Source organism: Epinephelus fuscoguttatus, linkage group LG21 (assembly GCF_011397635.1).
Source record: "Epinephelus fuscoguttatus linkage group LG21, E.fuscoguttatus.final_Chr_v1".
NCBI lineage: Eukaryota > Metazoa > Chordata > Actinopteri > Perciformes > Serranidae > Epinephelus > Epinephelus fuscoguttatus.
Window position 1 is genome coordinate 2,008,822 of NC_064772.1, and position 27,976 is coordinate 2,036,797.

General features: G+C 40.2%; 1 protein-coding gene across 1 annotated transcript in view; it reads right to left on the minus strand.

Annotated features, from left to right (window-relative positions):
- The window catches only part of LOC125882113 (activin receptor type-2B-like), a 123,070-nt gene that overhangs the window by 20,502 nt on the left and 74,592 nt on the right, over positions 1-27,976 (minus strand). The window contains exons 3-5 of the mRNA XM_049565803.1: positions 9,743-9,849; positions 9,461-9,609; positions 5-148 (exon numbers count right to left, since the gene is read on the minus strand). Coding sequence (XP_049421760.1) covers positions 5-148; positions 9,461-9,609; positions 9,743-9,849 — 400 coding nt within the window. The remainder of the gene's footprint in view (positions 1-4; positions 149-9,460; positions 9,610-9,742; positions 9,850-27,976) is intronic.

The window sequence follows — 27,976 nt, forward strand, 5'->3', positions numbered from 1 at the left end:
GAACCTGGATGGGGAAAATCTTGACAGCCACATATTCGTTCATCATCTGGGCCTTCCAGACGCAGCCAAAGCGTCCCCTGGCCTTCACCTCCAGCAGCTGCAGAGGTTTGAGACCCAGCAAGGGGGAGGCGGGAGGAGGACCGGGATCCTAGAGGACACAGAGAGGAGAGCGGGGTTTTAATTCATAACTAAGATTACAAAATTAAATGCAGAATATCAGAAGGAACAGCTGGAACAGCAAGAATGATATATGAAAATTTACTTTGATTCTGCTGCATTTAATAAAGTAATGTACAATTACTTCAAAAGACCAAATCATCATAATTTACTGATGATTAGAGAATATGATCAGGATGTTTTGTTTTCTTTGTAATGTAAGATATTTATTTTTAACATCCAATCTATTTTTAAGCAACTTTTAAATATTATTATGAATGTATGAACAGAAACTGTTTCTAAATTAAAACAAAGTGGAGACATAAGAATACATTCTCTGGTAGAGAAAAATGGTGAAACAATGCTTGGAATTAAATGTTCGACTGATTTAAAAAGCAACAATCAATTAAATTAATGTGTCTGAAATGAACAAAATACATAATAAAAATCTCACATACATTTCTATATTATTATTATTATTGTTCTTATTATTATTATTATTATTATTATTATTATTATTATTAGTAGCAGTAGTAGTATTAGTAGTAGTAGCAGTAGCAGCAGTAGTAGTGATATTGAAGCTCCACTACAGTGCCACCAGAGGAAGCTATTACACTGTGTTTTCAATGTGTGAGTGCAAGACTGTGTCTGGTTATATTTTTTACTATCTTCTATCTTTTCAAGAAACTACTTTGAATTGTAAACTTTTAACATGTGGATACTTTATCCCTCCACTGGTGGAATGTATCAAAGTACATGTACACACGTGCATCACCCAAGTGACAACATGGCGGCAGGTGGTTGCCACGGTCAGGCAGGCACCGTTGTCTCACCTTCCCTATTATCATCTGGGGAACTCTTTATCACTAAGATCAAGATAAAGTTCTCATCCTGGGTACTTTGCCTGGTCAATATTAAAACTCAAGAGCTATCATACGTTTCAATTTTGATCCTGTACCTGCTAATGGTTGCGGTCCTACCCTTGTGGGGAAGTTAGTGTGCTGAGTACTTGAGATCACCCCGTCACTTTGAGACATTTGATCCGCAGTTTGCTGTTCTCCAACCTCGTCTTGATTCATGAAGTCATTACATCTTACTCCGTGGTGCTGAACAACGGGCGAGCTTCTACCAAACAACGTCAACCAGGCCATGTTGCTCGGAATGGAGTCCCCCCTCCCGGCAATGGACAGCTTGTCACGTTTCTCTGTACTACTCTCCTGCTCTGTGGAGATGTCCACCTTAATCCAGGGCCTGGAGACTACCAGCCATCTGGAGATGATAGCCTCCAAACCATACCGGTAGCTGGAGATTATCAAGAAGACGGAATCGGACGCACACCTGTGGTGCGCGGACCTGCTGTGTTTTCTGAGCCCGTGTTTCTTCGCCCCTCTGGCGGAGAGCGACTTGGCATTGCTACGGCACAAGGTAGGAACTGCACATAAAGTGGATAAGGATATATGTGGAATGCTAACTGCTGGTCCGCTGACCTCCTCAATTAATACGCCACACACCATCAGCGCCACAACCAAAAAACAGCAGAAAACTAAAATGTTTCAAACTGTAAATCATGTGAAAGTGCTCTGGGACCCGAAACTAAAACCGAAGGGGATTTTTGGTAGACACTTAAATATAAGGAGTATTGTGTCAAAGATGGAACAACTTGAACAATTATTGTCAGACTCTAACCTTGATTATTCGTGTCTCTCTGAAAGGTGGTTAACCCCAACAACTCCATCCAGTGTTTTTACTAGCCTATCCCAGGTTACAGTATCTATAGATGAGATCGTAAACACGGCAAGGGTGGAGGTGTTATGATCTATGTTAAAGAGGGCATTCAGTGTAAACAAATTGATTTGCAAAATGATACTCGCAGTTGTCAAGGAAGCGGTATAGGGCTCAAAATAAAATGCAAGAGAAGAAATATATTTTATTTATTCCAAAGAAAGACTCAGAGCAATTTGAGAATGAAATTAGACAAACCAAATGGGGAAAGTACAATTAATGGTAAACATTGTGAGCAGGCCTGTGATGAATTAATATCCACATTTAAGCAAGTCTTATCCAAATTTACAAAAACAATGCCTCAGAAACAAAATAGAAAACAGACCCCGCCTTGGTTTAATGACAATTTATGGCACTTAATGAAGAAAAGAGATGCAGCCCTTAAAAAATCCTTAAAAACTAGATTGGAAACTGATCGTTTGATATTTAAAAGCCTCAGAAATAAAGTTACGGGGCAGCTTAGGAAGGCTAAAGCTTCTTTCTGTTTTTGAGATAATAAGACCGGCAAAAGGGAATACAAAAATGTTATGGAAAAGTATTGATAACCTCACAGGAAAAGAGTGCCTCAAGAGTGAACCTTTGGAACTTAAGTCAAATGGGATTATACAAGATAACAGTTTGACTGTTGCAAATAGTTTTAATGAATATTTTATCAACTCTGTATCAGAAATGAGTAGCAACTCTACAGAAACTCAGCTCCCATTGAATTTAATAAGTGAAGTAAATGCACTGAATTTTAATCATACAGATGAGGCAAAGGTAAATAAAATTCTTTCCTCATTATCCAATTCAAAGGCAAAATATATTTGGAGACTTGATACTGTTCTTAAAAAATATAAAGATGATTTAACGATGCCTGTCACTAGTATTGTAAACCTGTCACTGAACGAAAGCATATTCCCTAGCAGTCTGAAGATGGCCATTGTAACTCCTGTATACAAAGCAGGTGACAGACAGGAGGTAAGCAACTACAGGCCAATCAGTATACTTCCTGCCATTTCGAAAGTTGTTGAAAAGGTCGTTGTTGAACAACTAGTAGCTCACCTAAATAAAGAAAATCTACTCCATCCCATGCAATTTGGGTTTAGATCTAACCATTCTACCGACATGGCGTGTTGCTACTTCTTTGAAGTCATTATGGCTAACCTCAAAAAAGGAGGGGTGGTGGGTGCTGTATTTCTTGACCTGCGTAAGGCTTTTGATACAGTTAATCACTCAGTACTACTCTCCAAATTGTCTAAATTCAAACTCTGTCAACGTACTGAATTGGATTCAAATCAAGACAGTATTACCATTGTGAAATTCTTGTTAAATATAAAATGTTAAGTTTTGATAATTTAATTCGGTACTCAGATATTCGTTCAGTGCATAAAATAATCTATAATGCTGCTCCTCCACCACTGAAGAGCTTTGTTCCGCTCTGAGCAAACTAGCAGAACCTCCAGGTCTGCTTCAGGGGGAGATTGTAGCGTTCCTAAATGAGGCTCCGCCTTTGAACAATCTGCTTTTTCTTCTAAAGCCATTAAAGAATGGAATAAGCTCCCTGTCAATCTTAAAACCTGCATGGACATCCGTGTTTTCTCTCGTGAAGCTAAAAAATGGATTTTAAGTGATCAGTCTTGTCAGCATTTATTTTACATTTTTGACTGTTTTTGTGACTTTGGACACATGTGCTCCATGTTTTGATATTTGTATACTGTCTTGTCTTTACTCAGCGTACTATTGTGACTGAGTGAGTGTGTGTGCATGTGTGTGTGAGGGACCTTCCAGTGTGGGTATTCTATTGGTTGTTTGTGGAGATGATGATGGATTTTGTCCTGTGTTTTATTGTCTTTGTTCACCTGCCCAGGGACTACAGATGGAAAGTAGCTAGAAGCTAAATCTGGTACGAAACATCTTTTTTCTCTGTGAGATTAATGCATTTTGTGCACTGTCCCTGTTACAAATAAATTTAATAAACTAAACTAAACTAAACTAAACTAAACTCAGAGGTGGAAAGAGTACTGAAAATTTGTACTCAAGTACAAGTTCGGTTACATTGCTTAAATTGTACTCAACTACAAGTAAAAGTACTGGTGTTTAAAAAATACTTAAGTAAAAGTACAAAGTACACTTCTCAAAGACTACTCAGAGTATTAATTACTTTTAACCGATGGATGTTTTATTGCGTCGTCAATAGCAGGCATTCGATTCAATTCACCTGTATAAAATATCAAAAACAGAGTAGAGCTGGCAGTGACAGCAAACAAATCTGTCCATGCACTACTACATTCTCTATTTTATTCAATTTACTTTTTTTTTTGGATTTGGCATCCATAGCTAACCAGCCACTGCTATCGAGGTTCAGCAACATTTGGATTCATAGAATGAATTTCCATAGACTTCCTGTCTCAAAGGCTCAAGGAGCCACTGGACAGGGACTAAAGAGTCACATGTAGCTCCGGAGCCACAGGTTGCCTACCCCTGCTCTAGCACAAAATATAAGCCTGCTGAATGTAGGCCTGTGAGTATTAAATGACTACAGATTTCAGGGGCATTGGTAGCGTAGTGGATAGTGCCGGCGCCCCATGTACAGAGGCATCGCCTCGCTGTAGCAGCCGTGGTCATTTATAAAAAGATAAATCACTTTTCTATAATACATCAATGATATTTCAATGGAATAAATTACTTATTGACTTATTCATACTTCAAAAACAGCATCAATAAGTGATTAACATAAGGGGGATTGAAATAAAATAAATAGATAAAATAAAAATCAACTAGCCACCCTCCTCCCCTGACAAGTAAAGAACAGTCCCTTCATAAGTAAAGAACAGTCCCTAAAGTGCGGTGAGGTTTGTGGACCGTTACCTGACACAAAGAGAGAAATGTGAACGGCTCGCTTCTCCTCTGACACGCCACATATAGTGTGCTGCCACGGCTCGGCTGTCCAGGTACTACTGGGCAGTCATGACACCAACGAAAGAGGAAATTACTGGAACTGGAGTCAGACTTCTCTGTCGCCGGTAAGCCGTTATGTTGCGGCGCAGAGCACTATGGCGCATGGACACTCACCCTTGACTTCTTTGTCTTCAAATCTTCAGTCCATAAATTAGTTTCTACTCCGCTGTGTAGGTATGTTACCGCCAGACACCTGTGCCTGCTGCAGCGGAGTTGTCCTTTCCTTACGTCATAGATGAATTGGTGTGGTCGTGATCGGACAGCCTTATTGGCTACAAAGATGCAGATGAAAGGTTTGAATATTAATTCAAATTGTGGGCGTACTCAGTAGCGACTTATGATTTTAAAAGTAGCGAAGTAGATTACATGGTGTAAATTGTACTTAAGTATGAGTAAAATTACACACTTATAAAAAATACTCATAAAAGTGCAAGTACTCAAAAAATCTACTTCATTACAGTAACGTGAGTATTTGTAATTTGTTACTTCCACCCCTGACTAAACTAAACTACGACTATACTCAATTACAACTTTGAGGTACTCGCACTTTACTTGAGTCTTTCTGCTTCAACTTCTTTATGTGTATCTGTCAGCTTTAGTCACTTTACAGATTAAGGCATAGGCCAATAAGAATTCATTAAATCTGATATTAAGTTATAAACAGTAATCAATCAGTAGTCCATTAATCAATCAGTAGAGTGACGGAAAATACATTTTGATGATTGAAGTAATTTTTCCTGTAAAAACATTCATGGTTCCAGCCCCAAAATGTTTCCCTTGAATAATGTTAAAGAATGTAATATATTAAATGTATGCATAATAATGTTAATAGCTATAGCATGAAAGGGGAGGAGGGAGGGGCGGGGGATGACATCCAGCAAAGGGCCATGGGTTGGAATCTGCAGCAAGGACACAGCCATTGTACATGGGGTGCATGCTCTTCCAGGTCACCCCATGTGCGAGTAATAATGTTATTAATTCTAATGTATGCGTAATAATGTTAATTACTGTAATGTATTTGTGATAATGTTAATAATTATAATGTATTAGTAATAATGTTAATAATTGTAATGTATAAGTAATAATGTTAATAATTATAATGTATGGGTAGGCTAATAATATTAATAATTGTAATGTATTAGTAATAATGTTGAGGTTAAACAAACAAACATTACGAAGGTGTCGCTTTGGGCACTGGTTTATTGTGACAAACTTTTTTCACTATTTTTCAATCAATCAATTAATGGAGAAAATAAGCGATAATACAAATCATCATTAGTTAAGAGTTAAAAATGAGCTCCAACTCAACCATCTCCCACAGTAAAATCCTCCTTTTACATTAATGCATGAGTCAGAATCATTTAATGAATTTATATATTTCAGCAATATCACACAAGAGGGAGTCCTTATGTACTGAATATTAGCACAGCTGTGATTCAGTCAAAGGTGATATTCAGTAGAACAGAACTCCCTCTTGAGTGATAACCTATTGCTTTTATACAACAGTTCTACAAGTGTAATTTATTACTTAACAGTAAAAAGCAGCAACAATTTATGATTTGTATGTGTATTTACTGATTTATTTGTTTCCGCCAACACAAATAGTTCCACAACTTGACTGGCCAGCTAACACAAAATCATTCCTGCACGCTAGCCTTCATTAACTTCTGTTTACTGTAGGTCTATATGTTACTGCAGGCCAGCTACTCAGCATCATGTGGGCTACATCTGTGTTTTCTTTTATTTTGTGACTAGTGAAAGAGTCTGCTGACAGTTGCTTTAGTGGCATATGTGTGATGCCCATGAGTTAACAACTTAATCAGCAGAAGCGAAGTCTGGGGATTTCATAAACTTGACCAAATTGAAATGCTTCACAGATCTTTTTTGAAACGTTTACTTAATGTTATACCATGGTCTGGGTGAATACTCAATTCTGATTGGCTGCAGGGTGTCCGTTAAAAGGTGTTACAGGACAGCTAAAAAGAAGTTCCGGTCAAATTGCGTGATGACAGGTTCTAAAATATTGCGCTGGCTCAACTACTACTTTGTAACCATAGCAACGGAGACTCAGAGCAGAGGCAACGGATTACAACGGGCATCATGAATGATTTTATCGTTTCATTTAATTTGGTGAATTTGATCATTTTGATGACTGGGATGCAGAAGAAGAGAGGATAGAGAATGAAAAGACAATCACAGCCTCCGGAGCACAGCTGTAGGTCGGCTCTCTGACGCTGGCCTGGAAACTTGTCAGATCCTGACCGTCACGGGACATCGGTGTGAGAGCAGCCGGCAGGCTTATTGGGCTCCGTCAGCGCAGGAGAGACGAGACTGGAGCAACATCTTGTCGTCTCCAAATGTCCCAATAAACAGTGCTCAATCTGTCAATCTCCGTCCTTCAAATGCCACTATAATGGACATACCCCATATCACTTTTAAATTTCACTATTAATGGTAATGAGGCATTTCATTTTAAATAGGAAACAATCGTTACTTTGTTAATGTGTTTATATGATTTCATCTCGACTACTATATGCTTATGCATTATTTGTTGCAATTAAAAACGATTTTGATAAGCCTACTAACCTATTTGGATGTTGCTTATTTGAAACAAATTTTCTTGGGCCTATAAATGAATGCCAATGAATCATGAAAGTAATAGGCCTAGGCCTATCTCAAGTTTTTTTTGCACATCATCCTCTGACCACCAGAGTCTGTAACACACAAGCGGTAGGAAGTGCACTGGCTTTCTGAAATAATCATCTTCTGAATAATATCACGTAACATTTAGCCATCATCTCACTTCCCTTCACTGATCAGAGTCGCTATGCTTTCTACGCTGCGGCCACAGAACTACAGAGATTAAATAGTCCGCTCAGTTGTGGCTTGTGAAAAAGTCATGATTTTAAGTGTAAAACACATTAAAGCATAAATAATTGATTTAATATTCATTTGCTGTGCGTTTATTAAGTAAGGGTTAATGCCCGACGAGGCGTCCATTATCAGGCATTAATGGACGATGCGGAAGCGTGAACCGTCAGACGTGAGGACGGTTGCTTCTGCAACCGCTTCGCGTCAGACGGTTCACACCTCCGCATCGTCCATTAACGATAATGATAATGGACACCTCGTCGGGCATTAACCCTTACTTAATAAACGCACAGCAAATTGAATTATTTATGGAGAGTTTGGTCGAAATAGTCTAGATTTAAAGGTAAACACGAGAATGATTAACTTTTGGGTACATTTAATTAGTCATAATACAACAAAAATCTCTTTGATTGTGTTTATTGTTTTCAAGATTTTGTGTGATGACAATATTTTTCAGTTTAAATGGATTTCCAAAGTTAAAAATATTCTTGATGACTATTTAAAATTAATGATTGAACGTAGATTATCTGACATGGAACTACAGAGATGGCATGAGAAATTACAAAGCAACCCTTTATGTGATAGTTATAAATTGTTTAAAACTGATTTCACTTTTGAACCTTATTTGATTATGTTAAGACCTGCCGAAAGGATTTGCTTGTCTAAGTTTCAGTGTGGAAATCATAAGTTACCTATCTCTGAGCGCAGGTATGACCGTGAAAATGTCCCTCCGCAATGTACTCTTTGTTTGAATGGCAATCGAGGAGACGAATATCATTATGTACTTGTGTGTTCCTTTTTTAACAAAGAGAGAAGAGAATTGGTCGGACAGTTCTATAGAGTAAATCCAGATATCTACAAGTTTCAAAAGTTAATGCCATCTCGAAAAGTAAAGGTTTTGTCAAATTTGTTGAAACTTTTAAAGAAAATCCTGAATAGTTTCTCTTGATTTGCTTTGACTTGTACGTATGTACACTAATTCTGTTTTATTTATTTTGTTGTACATTGGTTGCTGCCTGCTCTGATTTGTTATTGCTATTTTTGTTTGTCCCTTATATCCCGGGGAGGGGTCAAAAGGAAATAAATGAATGAATAAGAATAATGGTGTGTCATCTTCTGATGTCATATGAGCATATGGAGATCAACAGTGAAGTATCCAGGGTTCTTTCGGCCCCTTTGTCCCTTTCTGATAACCATTCATTACTTACTGCAAATGTTATTTGTTAAAACATGTTCCTCTCTGTGGTGCAATGTTTGTTATGACAAGCCTTAATATAGGCTAATTAACAGTTAATGCAATGAATGGCTCAGAACACCTGTAACATGTAGTGATACATGCAGAGAGTTTAAAGTCCCAATGCTATTATACTGTATATCAGCACTCGTGGAATGCCTCCTGTCCAATCAAAATGCTTGATCGCAGCTAACTGTTGTATAAAATGGTATAACAGTTGCAGGGGACACTTTAATGCTTTTTATACTTACATTAAATTTTACTGATTATTCTCACATACTTTTACATAAGGGACATTTTGTGCAGGACTTTTACTATAACACTGTGGTATTAATACTTCCTCCATCACTGTCAGTTTACATATCTGCAAAGTGGGGACATTTTGGCTGCTTGTCAGTTCTTTAAGGAGCTCTGTGAGGGTGGCAAGATTTAAGGTGTGTGGAAGTCCTCACAAGTACTACATCTGTGTATGTGTACCTCAGCGATGTCCACATGTCCATACGGAGGTTTCCTGTGTCTGTACATCCACATGGCGGTGAGCAGAGCGACGGACAGCATGGTGACAGGCAGCAGGCAGTAAACCATCAGGTTTAACATGCCAGCGCTGGGGGGTGGGGCTTTGATCACTGACATACCAGGAAAATATCACATAAACAAACATGGTCATCGGTTAAAATGCACACATGCATAATTAAACACACAGAACTCATGAAATATTAGAAAATATATGAATATGTGTTAAAATGAGTTAAAACTCACATGGTCCGGTGATGTCAGGCAGGTGTGTGAACCTTTCATTGCAAAAGTTTCCTTCACAGCAGCAGAAGAACACTTGCGGACTCTCTTCTGTGGCCACACACTCCTGCCTGAGACGAAGACAGAAACAAGTCCATTGGTCTCTGCAAATCTATCAGGAATAATCCAATCAAACCTCTGACACTGGGATCCCATCACCAACTCAAGTGCTGGACATGTTTCATCAACTGGAGACTATGAATGTCTGAACAAAATGTCCTGACAATAAATTTAACAATTGTTTCACAGTGCAGGAATATGTTGCACCAACTGACCTTTCAACCAACACATCCATCCCTAGAGCCACACTGATATCATGGCTAAAAAGCTGTTAACTAAAAAATATGGATATTATTGTTCGTTTTTGTTTGTTTGTTTTTTAGAATTATTGAATGCAAACAAACAAAGGTCTAATATAATTCAATAAAAAATAAGTAATTATTGTACAACTGGAAACACTGAACCTGTGATAGAAGCCTTGTACAGGTGCTGGTCATATAATTAGAATATCATGAAAAAGTTGATTTATTTCAGTAATTCCATTCAAAAAATGAAACTTGTATATTATATTCATTCATTACACACAGACTGATATATTTCAATTGTTTTTTTCTTTTAATTTTGATGATTATAACTGACAACTAATGAAAATCCCAAATTCAGTATCTCAGAAAATTAGAATATTACTGAAGACCAATACAAAAAAGGATTTTTAGAAATGTTGGCCAACTGAAAAGTTGTTAGCTTTGGCACTGTGTGCAGGTGCCAAGTCCTGTTGGAAAATGAAATCTGCATCTCCATAAAGTTGGTCAGCAGCAGGAAGCATGAAGTGCTCTAAAACTTCCTGGTAGACGGCTGCATTGACCTTGGACCTCAGAAAACACAGTGGACCAACACCAGCAGATGACATGGCACCCCAAACCATCACTGACTGTGGAAATTTTACACTGGACCTCAAGCAATGTGGATTCTGTGCCTCTCCTCTCTTCCTCCAGACTCTGGGACCTTGATTTCCAAAGGAAATGCAAAATTTACTTTCATCAGAGAACATAACTTTGGACCACTCAGCAGCAGTCCAGTCCTTTTTGTCTTTAGCCCAGGCAAGACGCTTCTGACGCTGTCTCTTGTTCAAGAGTGGCTTGACACAAGGAATGTGACAGCTGAAACCCATGTCTTGCATACGTCGGTGCGTGGTGGTTCTTGAAGCACTGACTCCAGCTGCAGTCCATTCTTTTTGAATGTCCCCCACATTTTTGAATGGGTTTTGTTTCACAATCCTCTCCAGGGTGCGGTTATCCCTACTGCTTGTACACTTTTTTACCACATCTTTTCCTTCCCTTCGCCTCTCTATTAATGTGCTTGGACACAGAGCTCTGTGAACAGCCAGCCTCTTTAGCAATGACCTTTTGTGTCTTGCCCTCCTTGTGCAAGGTGTCAATGGTCGTCTTTTGGACAACTGTCAAGTCAGCAGTCTTCCCCATGATTGTGTAGCCTACAGAACTAGACTGAGAGACCATTTAAAGGCCTTTGCAGGTGTTTTGAGTTAATTAGCTGATTAGAGTGTGGCACCAGGTGTCTTCAATATTGCACCTTTTCACAATATTCTAATTTTCTGAGATACTGAATTTGGGGTTTTCATTAGTTGTCAGTTATAATCATCAAAATTAAAAGAAATAAACACTTGAAATATATCAGTCTGTGTGGAATGAATGTATACATTATACAAGTTTCACTTTTTGAATGGAATTACTGAAATAAATCAACTTTTTTATGATATTCTAATTATATGACCAGCACCTGTACATCTATGAAGCCCTCAAAGATCTGCAATATTGTATTTCTTTTACATTGTGCACAAAAGTTAATTAAAGATATTAGCTTGAGTGAAGAAGATAATCATTTGTGCAAACAAGATATTAGTTAGTGTGAATATGATAATACTTACAGGATTAAAATGATTTGTACGAACAACGTATTTACTTGGAAGTAAGATTACAACTTATGAGAACAAGACAATATTTCTGCAAACGAGATAATAATCTATCTAGATAGTAACTTGAAAAAACAAGATAATTTCAGTAAATACAATCAGAACTAGTGAAAACAAGACAAGTGTCAACAAGATAAAGACTTGTGAAAACAAAATACTTTTTGGAAACAACATAGTGTATGAAAATTACTTTTTATTAACTTTTGGGAATGAAGAAAATATCTTGAGTAAAAATTATTTGTGGAAACAAAAAAAAAACTTGCAGAAACAAAATAATGCAATCAAAAAGATGTTAATGTGGAAAAACGATGATAACAAAATAACTTGTAGAAACTAGACAAAAATGTGTGGTAACAAGATAAAAACTTGTGGAAACAAGATAGTAATTTGTAAGTTCATGTATAATAGTGAGTTAACTTGTTGAAGCAAGAAATTATATTGTGAAAACAAAATTACGTGGAGAAAGAAGAGATAATGTGGAAACTATTTAGAAAATTGTAGAAACAGGAAAATAATTTGTGGAAACAAAGTAACTTGAAAAAATAGTGGATTTTTTTGTGCCAATGAGATACTGAATTTGAAGAAGGGAATAACATTTGCACAGAGACGATAACATGGGGGGAAAAATAAGTTATGGAAACAAGATAAAATTTGTAGAAACAATATGAGACATGAAACTAAAAGTAAATAACTTGTGAAAATAGGATCATAGCTTGTGTAAATGTGATCATGTAGAAAAAAATCTTGTGAAACAGAATGACTTTTGCAAACAAGATAATTTGTGGAAGCAACATAATATATGAAAATGAGGGAATGACTTGTTGAAACAAAATGACATGGAAAGAATGATATTGTGGAAACAAGATAAAAACGTGTAAACAAGATAAGTTGTGGAAACAAGATAAAAACGTGTAAACAAGATAAGTTGTGGAAACAAGATGAGGTATGAAAAATGTCTTGTGGAAACACAATGATGTGGGAAAAAACATGGACACAAGATAGTAATTTAATCATTTGTGCAAATCAATCAATCAATCCATCAATTTTATTTATAAAGCCCAATATCACAAATCACAATTTGCCTCACAGGGCTTTACAGCATACGACATCCCTCTGTCCTTATGACCCTCACAGCAGATAAGGAAAAACTCCCCAGAAAACCCTTTAACGCGGAAAAATAACGGTAGAAACCTCAGGAAGAGCAACTGAGGAGGGATCCCTCTTGCAGGACAGACAGACGTGCAATAGATGTCGTACAGAACAGATCAGCATAATAAATTAACATTAATCTGTATGACACAATGAGACAGAAAAAGAAAGAGAAAGAGAAGAGAAAAAGAGAGAGAGAGAGAGAGAGAGAGAGAGAGAGAGAGAGAGAGAGAGAGGGAGACAGATGCAGGACAGACGGTAATGACAGTAGGTTACAACAACATTAATGAAAGTATTAATATAGTTCTGGCTACTGTGATACAATATGTTTAAAGTATATATTAATATCTGGCAGTATACATAAGTGACAATAATCATATGTGTATAATAACAGTAGAAGTATGACTAATGATGACAGCAGCGGCAGGAGGCATCTGGCAGGACCACGGCAGCAGCACAACCACACACGTCACACTATCCAGGCACCGCTGCAATATGAGTTAACATGAGAGACAGTGGAGCACAAAGGCTACGGAAAAGAAGCCGAGTTAGTGACATCCAGAATGGCTGAGTTAGCAAGATGCAGTAATATGATACGAGAGAGAGGGAGAGAGAGAGCAAGAGAGAGAGAGAGAGAGAGAGACAAGGACAGAAGGTGCCCGGTGTATTATAGGGGGGTCCTCCGGCAGACTAGGCCTAAGTCAGCCTAACTAGGGGCTGGTACAGGGCTTGCCTGAGCCAGCCCTAACTATAAGCTTTATCAAAGAGGAAAGTCTTAAGTCTAGTCTTAAATGTGGAGACAGTGTCTGCCTCCCGGACCGTAACAGGAAGATGATTCCACAGGAGAGGAGCCTGATAGCTGAAGGCTCTGGCTCCTGATCTACGAGTAACCCCGAGCCACGAGTAACCCTGCGTTCTCAGAGCACATTGTTCTGGTGGGATAATATGGCACTATGAGCTCTCTAAGATATGACGGAGCTTGACCATTTAGAGCTTTATAAGTTAACAGTAGGATTTTAAATTCAGTTCTGGATTTTACAGGGAGCCAGTGCAGAGAAGCTAAAACAGGAGAAATATGATCTCGTTTCTTAGTTCCTGTTAGTACACGTGCTGCTGCATTCTGAATTAGCTGGAGAGTTTTTAAGGACTTACTAGAGCTACCTGATAATAGAGAGTTACAATAATCCAGCCTTGAGGTAACAAAAGCGTGGACCAATTTTTCTGCATCTTTTCGGGTCAGGATAGGCCTAAATTTCGCAATATTATGCAGATGAAAAAATGCAGTCCGTGAGGTGTGTTTTAAATGAGAATTAAAAGACAAATCTTGATCAAATGTTATGGTGCGTTCCAGGCAACTCGTAACTCGTGTTTTCACAACCTGTAACCCGTGAAAGTGCACTGGAACGGCAGTCAAACCCGTAACTTCCCACCCGTGAACTCGTACCAGATCGATGTACTCCCAGTTACGCTTTCTGACGTCACACAGCCCTCTAAACCAATTACCTTACTCCTCTAAATAACAATGGCAGCCCTATGGATGCGGTGTTGATGCAGGTGATAGGGGTGAGAAATAGACATAAAATAACCCAAATGTTAACGCATTATTGGCAGCCGTTCTAACAGCTGGTTTCCAGTGCAAGAATAATCAATACAAAATACGTTTCCAAACACACAGATAACGTAAAATAAAAAGTATAATAGCATCTGTGACCTTGTGCGCTGTTTTTGTCCTCCGTTTCGCAGGCACCTTTGGCGATAGAAATATTGGGGAAGCACAAACATACGGTTCGCCATGTTCAGTGTTAAACAGGAAGTAACTGGCAGTTTGCTGTAACTTTCCTGGAATGCTACAAAGTCGTAACTCAAGACTTAAAGTCATGACTTACGAGTTCAAAAGCCTGCCTGGAACGCACCATTACTCCGATGTTTCTTACGGTAGTGCTAGAGGCCAGAGCAATGCCATCTAGAGAAACTATGTCAATTAATTCATATCGCAGCGGTGCCTGGACAGCGTGACGTGTGTGGTTGTGCTGCTGCCGTGGTCCTGCCAGATGCCTCCTGCTGCTGCTGCCATCATTAGTCATTAGTCATACTTCTACTGTTATTATACACATATGACTATTGTCACACTTGTATACTGCCAGATATTAATACATACTTTCAACATATTGTACCGCAGTAGCCAGAACTATAACTATAATATTATTACTTTCAATAATGTTGTTGTAAGCTACTGTCATTACCTGCATCTCTCTCTCTCTCTCTCTCTCTCTCTCTCTCTCTCTCTCTCTCTCTGTGTCATTGTGTCATGTGGATTACTGTTAATTTGTTATGCTGATCTGTTCTGTACGACATCTATTGCACGTCTGTCCGTCCTGGAAGAGGGATCCCTCCTCAGTTGCTCTTCCTGAGGTTTCTACCGTTTTTTTTCCCCGTTAAAGGGTTTTTTTGGGGAGTTTTTCCTTATCCGCTGCGAGGGTCATAAGGACAGAGGGATGTCGTATGCTGTAAAGCCCTGTGAGGCAAATTGTGATTTGTGATATTGGGCTTTATAAATAAAATTGAATTGAATTGAATTGAATAGATAAAGAGTCTCTGAGTTGTTTGGGGCCAAGAACAATAACTTCAGTTTTGTCTGAATTTAACATCAGGAAATTGGTGCTCATCCAAGTTTTTATGTCTTTAAGGCAGTTATGGAGTTTAGTTAATTGATTACTTTCTTCTGGCTTCATTGATAAATACAACTGAGTATCATCTGTATAACAATGGAAATTTACAGAGTGATTTCTAATGATGTTACCTAAAGGAAGCATATATAGAGTAAATAGGATTGGTCCGAGCACAGAACCTTGCGGAACTCCAAAACAAACTTTAGTACGTAAGGATGATTCATTATGAACGTGAACAAACTGAAAACGATCAGATAAATAAGATTTAAACCAGCTTAGTGCAGAACCATTTAGGCCAATTAAGTGTTCCAGTCTCTGTAGCAGAATTTGATGGTCAATAGTGTCAAACACCGATCTAATAAAACAAGTACAGAGACGAGTCCTTTGTCTGAAGCAATCAGAAGGTCATTTGTAATTTTAACTAGTGCTGTCTCAGTGCTATGATGCACTCTCAATCCTGACTGAAGTTCCTCAAATAAATTATTATCATGGGGAAAATCACACAGCTGGTCTGCGACTACTTTCTCAAGGAAATTTGACATAAAGGGAAGATTAGATATTGGTCTATAGTTGGCTAACACCTCTGGATCCAGGGTGGGCTTTTTTAGTAGAGATTTAATTACAGCTACCTTAAAAGACTGTGGTACATAGCCTGTTAATAAGGATATATTGATCATATCTAATATATGAGTGTTAACTAAAGGAAAGACCTCCTTAAGTAGCCTAGTTGGGATGGGGTCTAAGAGACATGTTGATGATTTAGATGAAGAAATCACTGCTGTCAATTCTTGAAGAGAAATTGGGGAGAAGCAATCCAAATATATATTACGTTTTACAGCTGTGTTTGAGGTTAGATAGGTACTATCTGAGGACAGGGGGTCATGAATTTTGCCTCTAATAGTTAGAATTTTGTCATTAAAAAAGCTCATAACATCATTACTGCTAAGTAAAGGAATACAAGGCTTAATAGAGCTCTGACTCTCAGTCAGCCTGGCTACAGTGCTGAAAAGAAACCTGGGGTTGTTCTTGTTTTCTTCTATTAATGCTGAGTAATAGTTTGCTCTGGCATTGCGGAGGCCCCTCTTATAAGTTTTGAGACTGTCTGTCCAGATTAAACGAGATTCTTCCAGTTTGGTTAATCGCCAATTCCTTTCAAATTTTCACGATATTTGTTTTAACTTACGGGTTTGAGAATTATATCAAGGAGCGAACTTTCTTTGCTTTTTTAACTTCTTTTTAAGAGGAGCTACAGAGTCGAGTGTTGTTTGCAGCGAGCCTACGGCGCTATTGACAAGATGATGAATTCGGGAGAGGTTTAAGTCGGTACGGGAAACCTCTGTTACTGAAGGACATCGTATTGAATTTAACGACGGAGTAATCATTTCCTTAAATTTTGCGACAGCACTATCTGATAAACATCTAGTATAGTAACTGTTGCTGAGTGGCGTGTAATCGAGTAAAAAGAAATCAAAAGTAATCAAATAATGATCCGATAGCGAGGGATTCTGTGGAAGGACAGTTAGGTTATCAATTTCAATTCCATACGTCAGAACTAGATCGAGGGTATGGTTAAAACAGTGAGTGGGTTCATGTACACCCTGACTGAAGCCAATTGAGTCTAATAATGAGATAAACGCGGTAGCCAGGGAGTCATTATCAATGTCGACATGAATGTTAAAATTGCCTACAATAATAACTTTATCTGATTTAAGAACTAAACTGGATAAAAACTCTGAGAATTCAGATACAAATTCAGAATACAGGCCAGGAGCACGGTACACTATAACAAATAAAAGTGGCTGCGAGGTTTTCCAGGTCGGATGTAAAAGACTAAGAACAAGACTTTTAAATGGATTATAGTCTAGTTTAGGTGTGTTTGAACAAGGGAATAGCAATTGCAAACAAGATGACCATTTGAACGAACAAAAATTATATAATCTTTTGGGACTTTGGGGACTGCATACTTAACATGGTGTTTGTGTGAGGGAGTGAAAGTACCACATAGATAGAGAGGAGAGAGTTACAGGGACACAGAGAGAGAGAGAGAGAGAGAGAGAGCGCTTTCTAATTGGATTTTGTCAGCCACTTCATCATAAGAGACCAGAGGCTTCACATCGGCACAGAAACTCATTTATCAAGCCAGCATGTGGAACACAGTTCAAACTAAAACTCCACTCTCTGGACCTTCAGGCTGCTTTCAGTCCAAACCGTCTGACCTCCTCTGTTACACCAAAGTCCAAACGACTCTTATCTCTTTTAGCTTTCTGTCCAGAGTGAACCTGCACTGTCCACTGACCACTACAAACAGCAGCAAGATCAAAGAGGCATTCTGTCTTTTTACGTGTTTTATTTTGTTGTAGTTGTGTCCATTGTTTCTGTCATTGCTCATCTGTTCTCCATCCCGCTCCTCTCCTCCTCCCTATCATCGTCTTTTCCTATCAAGTCTTCCAGGAACAGAACAAAGGGAGTGCACACTTATCCTGGTGACTACAAAGCAAAGCCTTCTGGGAAATCGGGGCTAAATCTGTCCTCACATGAACCCAAACTGTTCTCTCAACTACGTGAGGAAGATGTGTGAGCAGGAGGTTGACGATTCAAACCCTGAGGCCTGCAACTACCCAACTGATTCAGTTACTGCTACTACTACAGCTGCTGCTGCTTCTGCTACTATTACTTCTACTACTACTGCTACTACTACTACTACTACTACAACTACTACTGCTTCTGCTGCTACTACTACTACTACTACTGCTTCTGCTGCTGTTACTGCTGCTACTGTTACTACTACTACTGTATGGAAAGCCCTTTGACACTTTCCTTTAACTCACTGAGCTTCCCACCACACTATTAAAAGGAAATTTCGGTTTATTTCAACCTGTCTCCTATCGTACTAAATTTGTTTCAAGTGACTAGTGACATAAAAATAATTGTTAGCATGCTAGCCGTTAGCCTAGATATAGCCGGGGCGCATAGTAGCGTCAGACCTGTTAAAACGTAAGTGAATGGGCAACCTTCAAGTGCAAAGTTAGTCCACTAAACAAGCTTTTTTCCACAAAGACCCCCTCATATAGTTAGGATAAATGTCAGAGAACATATAGAAAATGACATGTAAACATGTTGTCTTACCTTACCGGTGTGGTGCCATGTTTGTTTACCATTTAGCTCTGCTTTCCAAAGCACGGCTGAAATATCGCAAGAACAAGCATCTCATACCGTGCCTGAAATCTCAAGCAGAACAAGCAGCAACAGCTGGAAGGCAGAACCGTACAGTAGCCTGAAAAGTTCATTCATTTATTTTATGAAAGATTTATAGAATAATGGCTGACTTTTTGCCAGACTTTAACTTGGTGGAGGAGGAATTTGATTTTGCAGAGTTTGATGGCCGCCCTTATGTGTTTGAGCCAGAATACACTGACGAAGAGCTTTGTGAAATTAAAGAACGGAGAAGGAGAGAGAAAGAGAGGCGCAACAGGTAGAGGACGAGGGAGAAGGAATGGCTGCTCCAAGGCTGCGTAGCTCTGGAGATTGGTGGTGTACCTGTGAATGCTGTGCCCCAGTGCCCACAGAAGAGGAATGCCTCTGTTGCAAGGAATGGGACCGGTTGCAACCTTATTTTCAAGGTCTGGATGTGACCGAGGATAAGACACCTCCACCTGGAGTAGTATCCAGCTGGGCTTTATCTAGAGCTTGCCAGATATATTTCGGCCGCGCTTTGGAAAGCAGAGCTAAATGGTAAACAAACATGGCAGCACACTGGTAAGGTAAGACAATACGTTTACATGTCGTTTTCTATATGTTCTCTGACATTTATCCTAACGATATGAGGCGGTCTTTGTGGAAAAAAGCTTGTTTAGTGGACTAACTTTGCACTTGAAGGTTGCCCGTTCACTTATGTTTTAACAGGTCTGACGCTTGTAATGGGTTTGGTTTGAACCCAATAGCAGCACAAAGACAGGCAGGTATCGTTGGTAACAAACTTTATTAGCACACATCCAGGGAACAATGGCAGTAGGCAAAACAGTCTGTCTTCTGGCCGCTGGCCTTTAACAGTCTTCAGTGGGGATTGGAGGTTAGGCTCAGCCGAACCAAACCAGGACACTGGTGAGTAATGTCCGTAAAACTCAGTCTTGCACTCACTCAGTGAAGGAATAATCAGAGTCACAGAACTGCAGGAAGCCACAGAGGAGATGGGAGTAACACTCACTCTGTAGAGCTGAATCAGGTAAGCACTGGATAGCCAAGGGAGCAGACAGGCAGAATCCAGAAAGGGACAGGCAAGGATCATGGTCGAGGACGGAAGGCTGAGGTGATTTCCAGGAGATCGGTGAGGCAGGATAGTCGGAGGCAAGCAGGGTCGAAAAAGGGAGATCAGGCAGAGAAACGCTGGAGAGTCTGGTGCAAGCATCGAGAACAATCTGGCAATGAATGAGTGTGGAGCAGGGGCTTAAATGCAGCCAGAGCAGAGCAGAGAGCACAGGTGAGAGGAGTTGGCTTGATGAGAGGAGTGTGTCTGATTGGCAGATTGAAGCAGGCAGGTGCAGAGTGGTGAGGCAGAGATAAACTGTGACAACGCTACTATGTGTCCCGGCTGTATCTAGGCTAACGGCTAACATGCTAACTATTATTTTTATGTCACTAGTCACTTGAAACAAATTTAGTACGATAGGAGATAGGTTGAAATAAACCGAAATTTCTCTTCAAGCCACTGCACGCAACTAGTAAGACTTTTGTTTAACATGTTGGGCTTTTTGTCGAACAAGTTGGCATTTTCGGCGCACTAGTAGACGTTTTCGACTTACTAGTTCGACAAAATTGCGTACTAGTCGACACCTGCGTGCAACTAGTATGACTAGTGATGTGATAAAATTTCACTAGTTAACATGTATGGCAGTTGCAGCTACTGCTACTGCTAGTTCTGCTACTGCTACGACTACCACTACTATTACTACTACTACTACTGCTGCTGCTGCTGCTGCTGGTACTACTACCACTACTACTACTGCTACTAGTAATAGTACTAGTACTATTACTAGTAATAGTACTAGTACTGCTGTGGTAAGAAGTAGAAGAAACAGCATTCCAGCTGCTGTACTGGCGACAGTAGTTGTACTCCCATCCTGAGTAACAGTGATGATAAAATGAAGTTTTCTGAGCAGTTGTCCCTCCACAGCTCCAGAGATCACGTATGTTGAGTGATGATCTTCTCTATCTGTCATCGATGTAGTCTAAATAGCTTAGGGAGTCTAATGGTAGACCTGTCAATCAAACAGTGTCTTGGGAATGCTAAGTAATCCAGCCAGTCATCTAGCAGCAGCTGTAATTGACCCAAATGTTTTTTGCTTTTTTTTCTGATGCCTCGGGTAAGAATGTGAAATCTGTAGCATAACAGTTGTGTCAGGGGAAAAGCTGCGAGCACCAATCTTCAACATCTTGTTAGTAAAGAGACGTTTACCATTTTTTTCTCTTCCACGCCTCGAACTCAACTTTTACACATGATTATTGAGGAGAACAGAGGCACACTCACCAGGTAGTCCTCATTGCTGCTGGTTGCCTGTGAAGCAGCAGATGAAACGCTACTAATTTTGTCGTCTCAATAACGCCAAATTGTTCTGGGTTTGAGTGTAAAATGTCGAAATGTAAATGGGTTTGGGGAGAAAGTGCCAATCAGATGATTCTCACAAATCACAAAAACACAACTTTGGATTTGACTGGAAGAGAAATAATCCTTAAAGGATCGTTTAATGAGTTAAGGTGAGGCTGCATTTAAGTTTTTCTGTGTTTTTAATTTGATATTGTGTGTTTTGTAATTAACCTCCTGGGACCTGAGCTTTCGTGTGATGTACATTTTTAACTTGTCCTTAAGATTAGTAGGACTAATCTTAAAAAAAATTTAAATCTGTAAAAAAAAAAAACAACTAAGTATTGTCTTTACACAAAGTAGTTTTGATGGGTTTTTTTGGGTTTTTTTTTTAATAGTGACAAGTAAGAATGCAACGGTCCTCGGTAAAATACTGAACCGTTCGGTCCGCCCTGCACGGATCAATAGTAAGTAAGTAAGTAAATTTATTTATATGGCACTTCTCACAGAGAGGACTCACAAAGTGCTTCACAAGTTAAAATACAAAAAATACAATAACAGAAACAATGCAAATACACAAAAACAAATAAAAAAGTAAAGTGCAGCAAAATACAGAGATAATACAATGGACTATTACTGGAACGCATGCCTAAACAGATGTGTTTTTAACTGCCTTTTAAAAATGTCCAAGGAAGAGGCCGCTCTCAGCTCATGAGGTAGTGCATTCCACCATTTCGGTGCAACAGCCTTAAAGGCTCTATCACCTTTGGTCTTTAATTTTGTGTGAGGGACAGTAAGCAGATGGCCTTCAGCGGACCGCAGTGACCAGACAAGACAGTGAAAGGACACCAGATCCGTCAAGTATGCAGGTGCTTGACCATGGAGGGCTCTGTAAGTGATGGTTAAAATCTTGTTCTGGATCCTGAAATTAACAGGGAGCCAGTGCAAGCATGCCAGGACTGGACTGATGTGAGTGAACTTGTGAGATCTGGACAGAGGCCTGGCGGCAGCGTTCTGGACTAGTTGGAGGCAGTCTAATGAAGTTTTATTGAGACAGGTGAAAAGAGAAGTACAGTAATCTAGACGTGAAGAAATAAAAGCATGGATGATCATTTCTAGCTCGGTATAAGTTAACATGGATCTGAGTTTCGAAATGTTTTTGAGGTGGAAAAAGCAGGAGCGAGTGACAGTTTTGATGTGATCATCGAAAAGCATGGCCTGATCAAATGTGACCCCAGGGTTTCTCAACTTGGGGCGCACATTTGCAGTAAGGGACCCTAAGTAGCTGGCCACTTCAGATGCTGAGGAGTCAGGTGCAAAAATTAAAATCTCAGTTTTGGCTGCATTCAACTAAAGGGAGTTAGTAGCCATCCAGTCCTTAATTACATTCATACAATCATACAGTGATTCAATTCCATCGGTCCTATCAGGGTTAAAAGAAAAATATAACTGGAGGTCATCTGCATACATGTGGTATGAGATACCATCAAAATTGCTGAGGACATCTCTGTGAGGGAGCATGTATAGCGTAAAGAGGATAGGTCGAAGCACAGAACCTTGGGGCACCCCGCAAGAAAGGGGGGCAAACTCTGATTTATGAGGGCCAACAGCCACAGAAAAGGATCGATCAGACAGATAGGATTTAAACCAATGAAGGGCGGTCCCGAAGATGCCTACCCTGTCCCTCAGCCTGTCTAAAAGGATGTGGTGATCAACAGTGTCAAAGGCTGCACTGAGATCAAGCAGAACCAGGATAGTGGATTTACCAGCATCGGAGGCCATCATGGTGTCATTGGAGACCCTGAGAAGAGCAGTTACTGTGGAATATAACTGACGATAACCGGACTGAAATTTATCGAAGATACTGTAACTGTTCAACGCCGTCACTAACTGGTTTGCAACTGCTTTTTCTAAAACCTTAGATACAAGGGCAACTTGGAAATGGGCCGATAGTTGCTAAGAACAGTGGGGTCCAGATTGGACTTTTTGAGAAGTGGCTGAACAACCGCTTGCTTGAAATGGGACGGGACACGACCAGAAACCAGTGAGCTATTGATTATGGAGAGCAGAGATGGACCAGTAGTGCTGAAAACATTTTTCAGCAAAGTTGTGGGCAGGATATCCAGTGGACTAGAAGAGATCTTCATAATACACACAAGATCTGCTAAGTCTTGTAAGGAGACAGGTGAGAAATTGTCAATAACTGACTGTTGTTTGGGAGGATCAGGAAGGGAGGAGGAGGAGGGTTTTATACTGGCCTTGACACTGGCAACCTTATTCACAAAAAACATTAAAAAATTGCTACAGTCCTCATCAGAGGACACAGGTAGAGCAGGCGGTTGCGCACCAGTAATGCTACTTATAGTGTCAAAAATGACCCTGGAATTTCACCTGTTGGGGATGATGAGGCTCTGGCCACCCGAACAATAGAATTGAATTCAGCTAACAGTTCTTCAGAATAAAGACGATGTACATGAAGCCTGGTTGATTTCCACAAGTGCTCAGCTCTCCGACATTTACAACGAAGGCAACGAATGTCGACGTTCAGCCAGGGAGTAGGATGAGCTGTGGGAATAGTTCGAGGCTTTAAAGGAGCAATCTTATCAAGAATAGCAGAGCAGTGTAAGTTTAAAGTTAAAACTTGGGAGTCAACGTCAACATTAATACTAAAAGGCTGCACCACACTGTTAAAAGCGGATGAGAATTTCTCAGCAGAGAGGTTATTTAACATATGGAAGAGTTTTGTACGCTTGCTGGTTGAACAATCAGAAATAATAGACAAATTCACAGTCACATGTATACTATCAGATATTAATATATTATTATCAATTATAATATTCCCCATTGGGGTTAGCTTGTCGTAGGCAAACGAAATTTGGTATGCACATGTATCATACCGAGACGCACAAAAAAGTCTCTTGACGTCATGGTAAAATCCCAACAGGAAGTCTGCCATTTTGTTGCCATTTTTTCTTTACGGCAATTTCCACAACTTACATTTGAATGAACTTGTCCTAGGGATTTCGTCCTATCGACTTCAAGGTTGGTACAGATCATCCTGAGCACATGCTGATCAAAAGTTATTAAAAGCTTTTCTCTATGTCAAGGGGTGTGGCCGCTAGGGCGTGACAAATTTTGGCGACTTTTCGTTTTCTCACCATCGAATTTCGAGTGGCTCTCCCACCAACATACTTGATCTCAGCAGCTTCAAAATTGCTGGACATGATGATGGCTCCGCCCCAAACGCCCCGATATGTTAATATCCCACCTTACTCATAGAGCCCCCTGGTGGTGACAGGAAGTGACCAGTTTTTACTTTAACATGTACTGATGCCACAAATTTGACCGCATCAACTTCATTCCACTTCTAATGCATGCAGAACAAGTTGGTGAAGCTACCTTATGAACACTGTGAAGCTACGTCTAATGGTGTCCATGTGGCGGCGTGGCTGCTATGGTGCCTCCCTCGCCACCAAATATGTTTGGCTTTTTGATGGCTTCAGCTACCTCATCTCCTCATGAAAATTGACACACAGATCAAGAATGGCGAGCTCTTGCCTTTGATAGGGGCGTCGCCCATGGGGGGGGGGACAAAATGCCTGTATAGCGCCCCCTTGAAATTTTCAAAAACCCCTCCCCATCGGGGTTTTTTTGGAGTTGGAACATGAAAATTGGTACACATGTGTATGTTGTCCAGACGCACAGAAAAGTCACTGGCACCAATGGTCTACTCCAAACAGGAAGTCCGTCATTTTGATTTTGACCTGTCATTTTGGCATGATTTCTACATGTTGTATTTTCACAAACTAGTCCTAGGGATTTCATCCAATTGACTTCAATTTTTTTACAGATCATCCAGACACCATGCTGATCAAAAGTTGTGCTCTGCATGTCTGTAGGTCAAAGGGCGTGGCTGCTATGGCGCTGCCATTTCTGATCCATCGCCATGCATATTCAAGCAGCTCTCTCTCCCACATAGTTCATCCAAACTGCTTCAAAATTTCTGTACATGATAAGAGCCCCGCCCTCAACACCTCCATATGCTCGTAGGCAATTTTGCTCATGGCGCCCCCTTGTGAAAACAGGAAATGCCATCTTTTACACTGACAAACACCAACCTCAAGCTCCTGACCTGATCAACTACATTTTGTGGCAACATGACGATCAAGTTGATGAATCTCCACAGTGACACACGTGTCCTGTCATGTTGCAGGCCGCGGCAGTGGCGACTTTTCATCCTTCACCACGGAACATCAACTTGATATAAATCCTTCATGTATTGTCCGATTTGCTCGAAATTTCACATGTGTGATGAGGGTCCACCCCTGAACACACCTGCCCACATCTGGTTTCGCTCATGCCGCCCCCTTGTGGAAACAGGAAATGCCCTATTATACATTGACATTGTCAGATTTGCTCGAAACTTCACATGCGTAATGACGGTCCAGCCCTGAACGCACCTGGCCACATCTGGTTACGCTCGTAGCGCCACCTGGTGGATGAACGAAACATTGCGTTTTTTCGCTCCTGCCAGGTTTTTTCTCCCTTCTCGCTTCGCGCCACAGCCCCCACGTGCCTCAGGCCCCCGCGGTTACATGGGGGAGTGAGGGCCCAATCACAGCTGCTTGCAGCTTTAATTATTATTATTATTCTGCGCATATAATCCCCAATTTGGCCCCTTTCCCAAATTCAAAACTACCAAATTTGGCACACGCGTTTGGTCTGGTGAAAAATTTTATAATCTATTGTCATCCTGAATTTCCACCATTAGGTGGCGCTATAATCAAGGACAGTGCGTTTTGGGTCATAACTCCCATATACTTTGTGGCACATTCAAAAACCTTGTATCCACGTGTTCAGTGAATTGTGCTGAATCTCATGATATAGGCCACACCCATTTCCATCTAACAATTCACAAAATGTCGCAAACCTACTTTTTCGAACTCCTCCTAGGCAATTTCACCGATTTGCATGAAACTTTGCACACAACATCTGTGGATTCTTCTGACAAAATGTTATTAAAAGAATTTTGATATTCCAAAGAATACTGAAGTTATTAAATAGCAGTTTCCTGCAGATTTGGTACAAAACAGGAAGTGTTGCATATCTCCACATTGGTGTGTTTGAATGACATGAAACTCAGTTTACTACTTCGTCATGAGCCCCTGAGGCTCTGTGCAAAATGTCAAGCAATGACCACCAGGTGGCGCTCTTTAAATTTAAGTATTTTATATCTCCACATCCGTTGCTCGGATTAACACGAAACTTAGAACAATTATTGTCAATGCCCTCCTGAGGATATCTGAAAGAGGAGTTACCAATCTGCCACTAGGAGGCGCTGTGGTGGCAGTCTAACTTAATATTTGGCACTGTGCCAACACCATAACACTTATGGAAATGAAATTGATAGGGGTGGTAAAGACTGGCCCCTGTAAGTCACACACCAAAAATGACCAGCAGGTGGCACTATTTTCAATGCAAAAGCGTTTTTGGCCCACAACTCCGACATAACATGTCGCACGTTTTGAAACTTTATATCTCAGTGTTCCCTGAATTCAGCTGAATTGTGTGATGTAAGGCACGCCCACTTTTGCATTAAATTTCCATTTGCAAAATCGCGAACAATGAGAAACCTACTATTTCTAACTCCTCCTAGGCGATTTGACTGATTTGCACCAAACTTTGCATGAAGCATCTGTGGACCCTCCTGACAAAAAGTTATTAAAAGAATTTTGATAGTCCAAAAAACGTCCAAAATATAAAACAACAAATTCCTGCACATTGTTTTCAAAACAGACAGTCTTTCATATCTTGACCAAATACAGTCGGATTACCACAACACTTTTGCTAATTGTGTGCCATGGCCCGATGAGAGTTTGTGCAAAATTTGGTGCAAATCAGCCAATAGGTGGGGCTCTGGTGGCAGCCTAATTAGTGTGAATGGAAGTAAATTTCCAAATCTCATGACTCTGCCCCCGGATCTGAAACAATTCCCCTTTGGGGGCGTGGCTTTCAGATTATGAACTGTTGCGCTGTGTCTACATGGCAGTTGGTAGCACAGCTTTCGCATCAAAATGTAAATATACCATTATCTAATGTGTAGTGTTTTAAGGCCATACGAAGGCCACTCACCATCTGATGTGAGCCAGCTATTTGAATTGTCACCTACTTAAAACGTGGGCGTACCGATCTCTAATTGAGCCGGGGTCATGCTAACAGTAGCTAACGCGGCTCCATTGACTGGAGTCAGCTGTCAGTCAGTGTTGCAGCACGTGTCCCCGCTTGGTAGTGTAAGCGTGTAGTGTGTATGGAGTGTGTGTGTTACGCTAGACAGTCAGAGCTTGGGATGGAGTATTTTACGTGCTACCCCCTGGAGTGTTTTAGTTTTTGGAGTGCTCAAATAAATGGGCCTTTTTCCCGAACGCAAGAACAGGATGTCGCGCAACACCCTGTAACGTTACAGCTTTCTACAGGCTGCCTTTGTTGGATGGCAAGATGCTGAAGTTGTGGCTAACTTAGTTGTGCTACAAATGGATGCTAACACTTTTGTCCACACACTGCGCCTTGCAGACCATCGGGTCTGCAGTGCTCACTTCTCCCAAGATGACGACATCACGAGTAGAGAGAGCTACAGACACAGAGGAGTAAAGCTCATTGTATACAGCCTGCTAACGACGGCTGAATTATAAATATATGTTGTGTGTTGACGTTCACCATGCTATCCTGGCGTGCTTTAGGTAACTTATAATTTGTGGTTTATTAGCATTATAAACGTTCAGCCTCTAATGTGTGTATAGCGCATCTCACTCGGT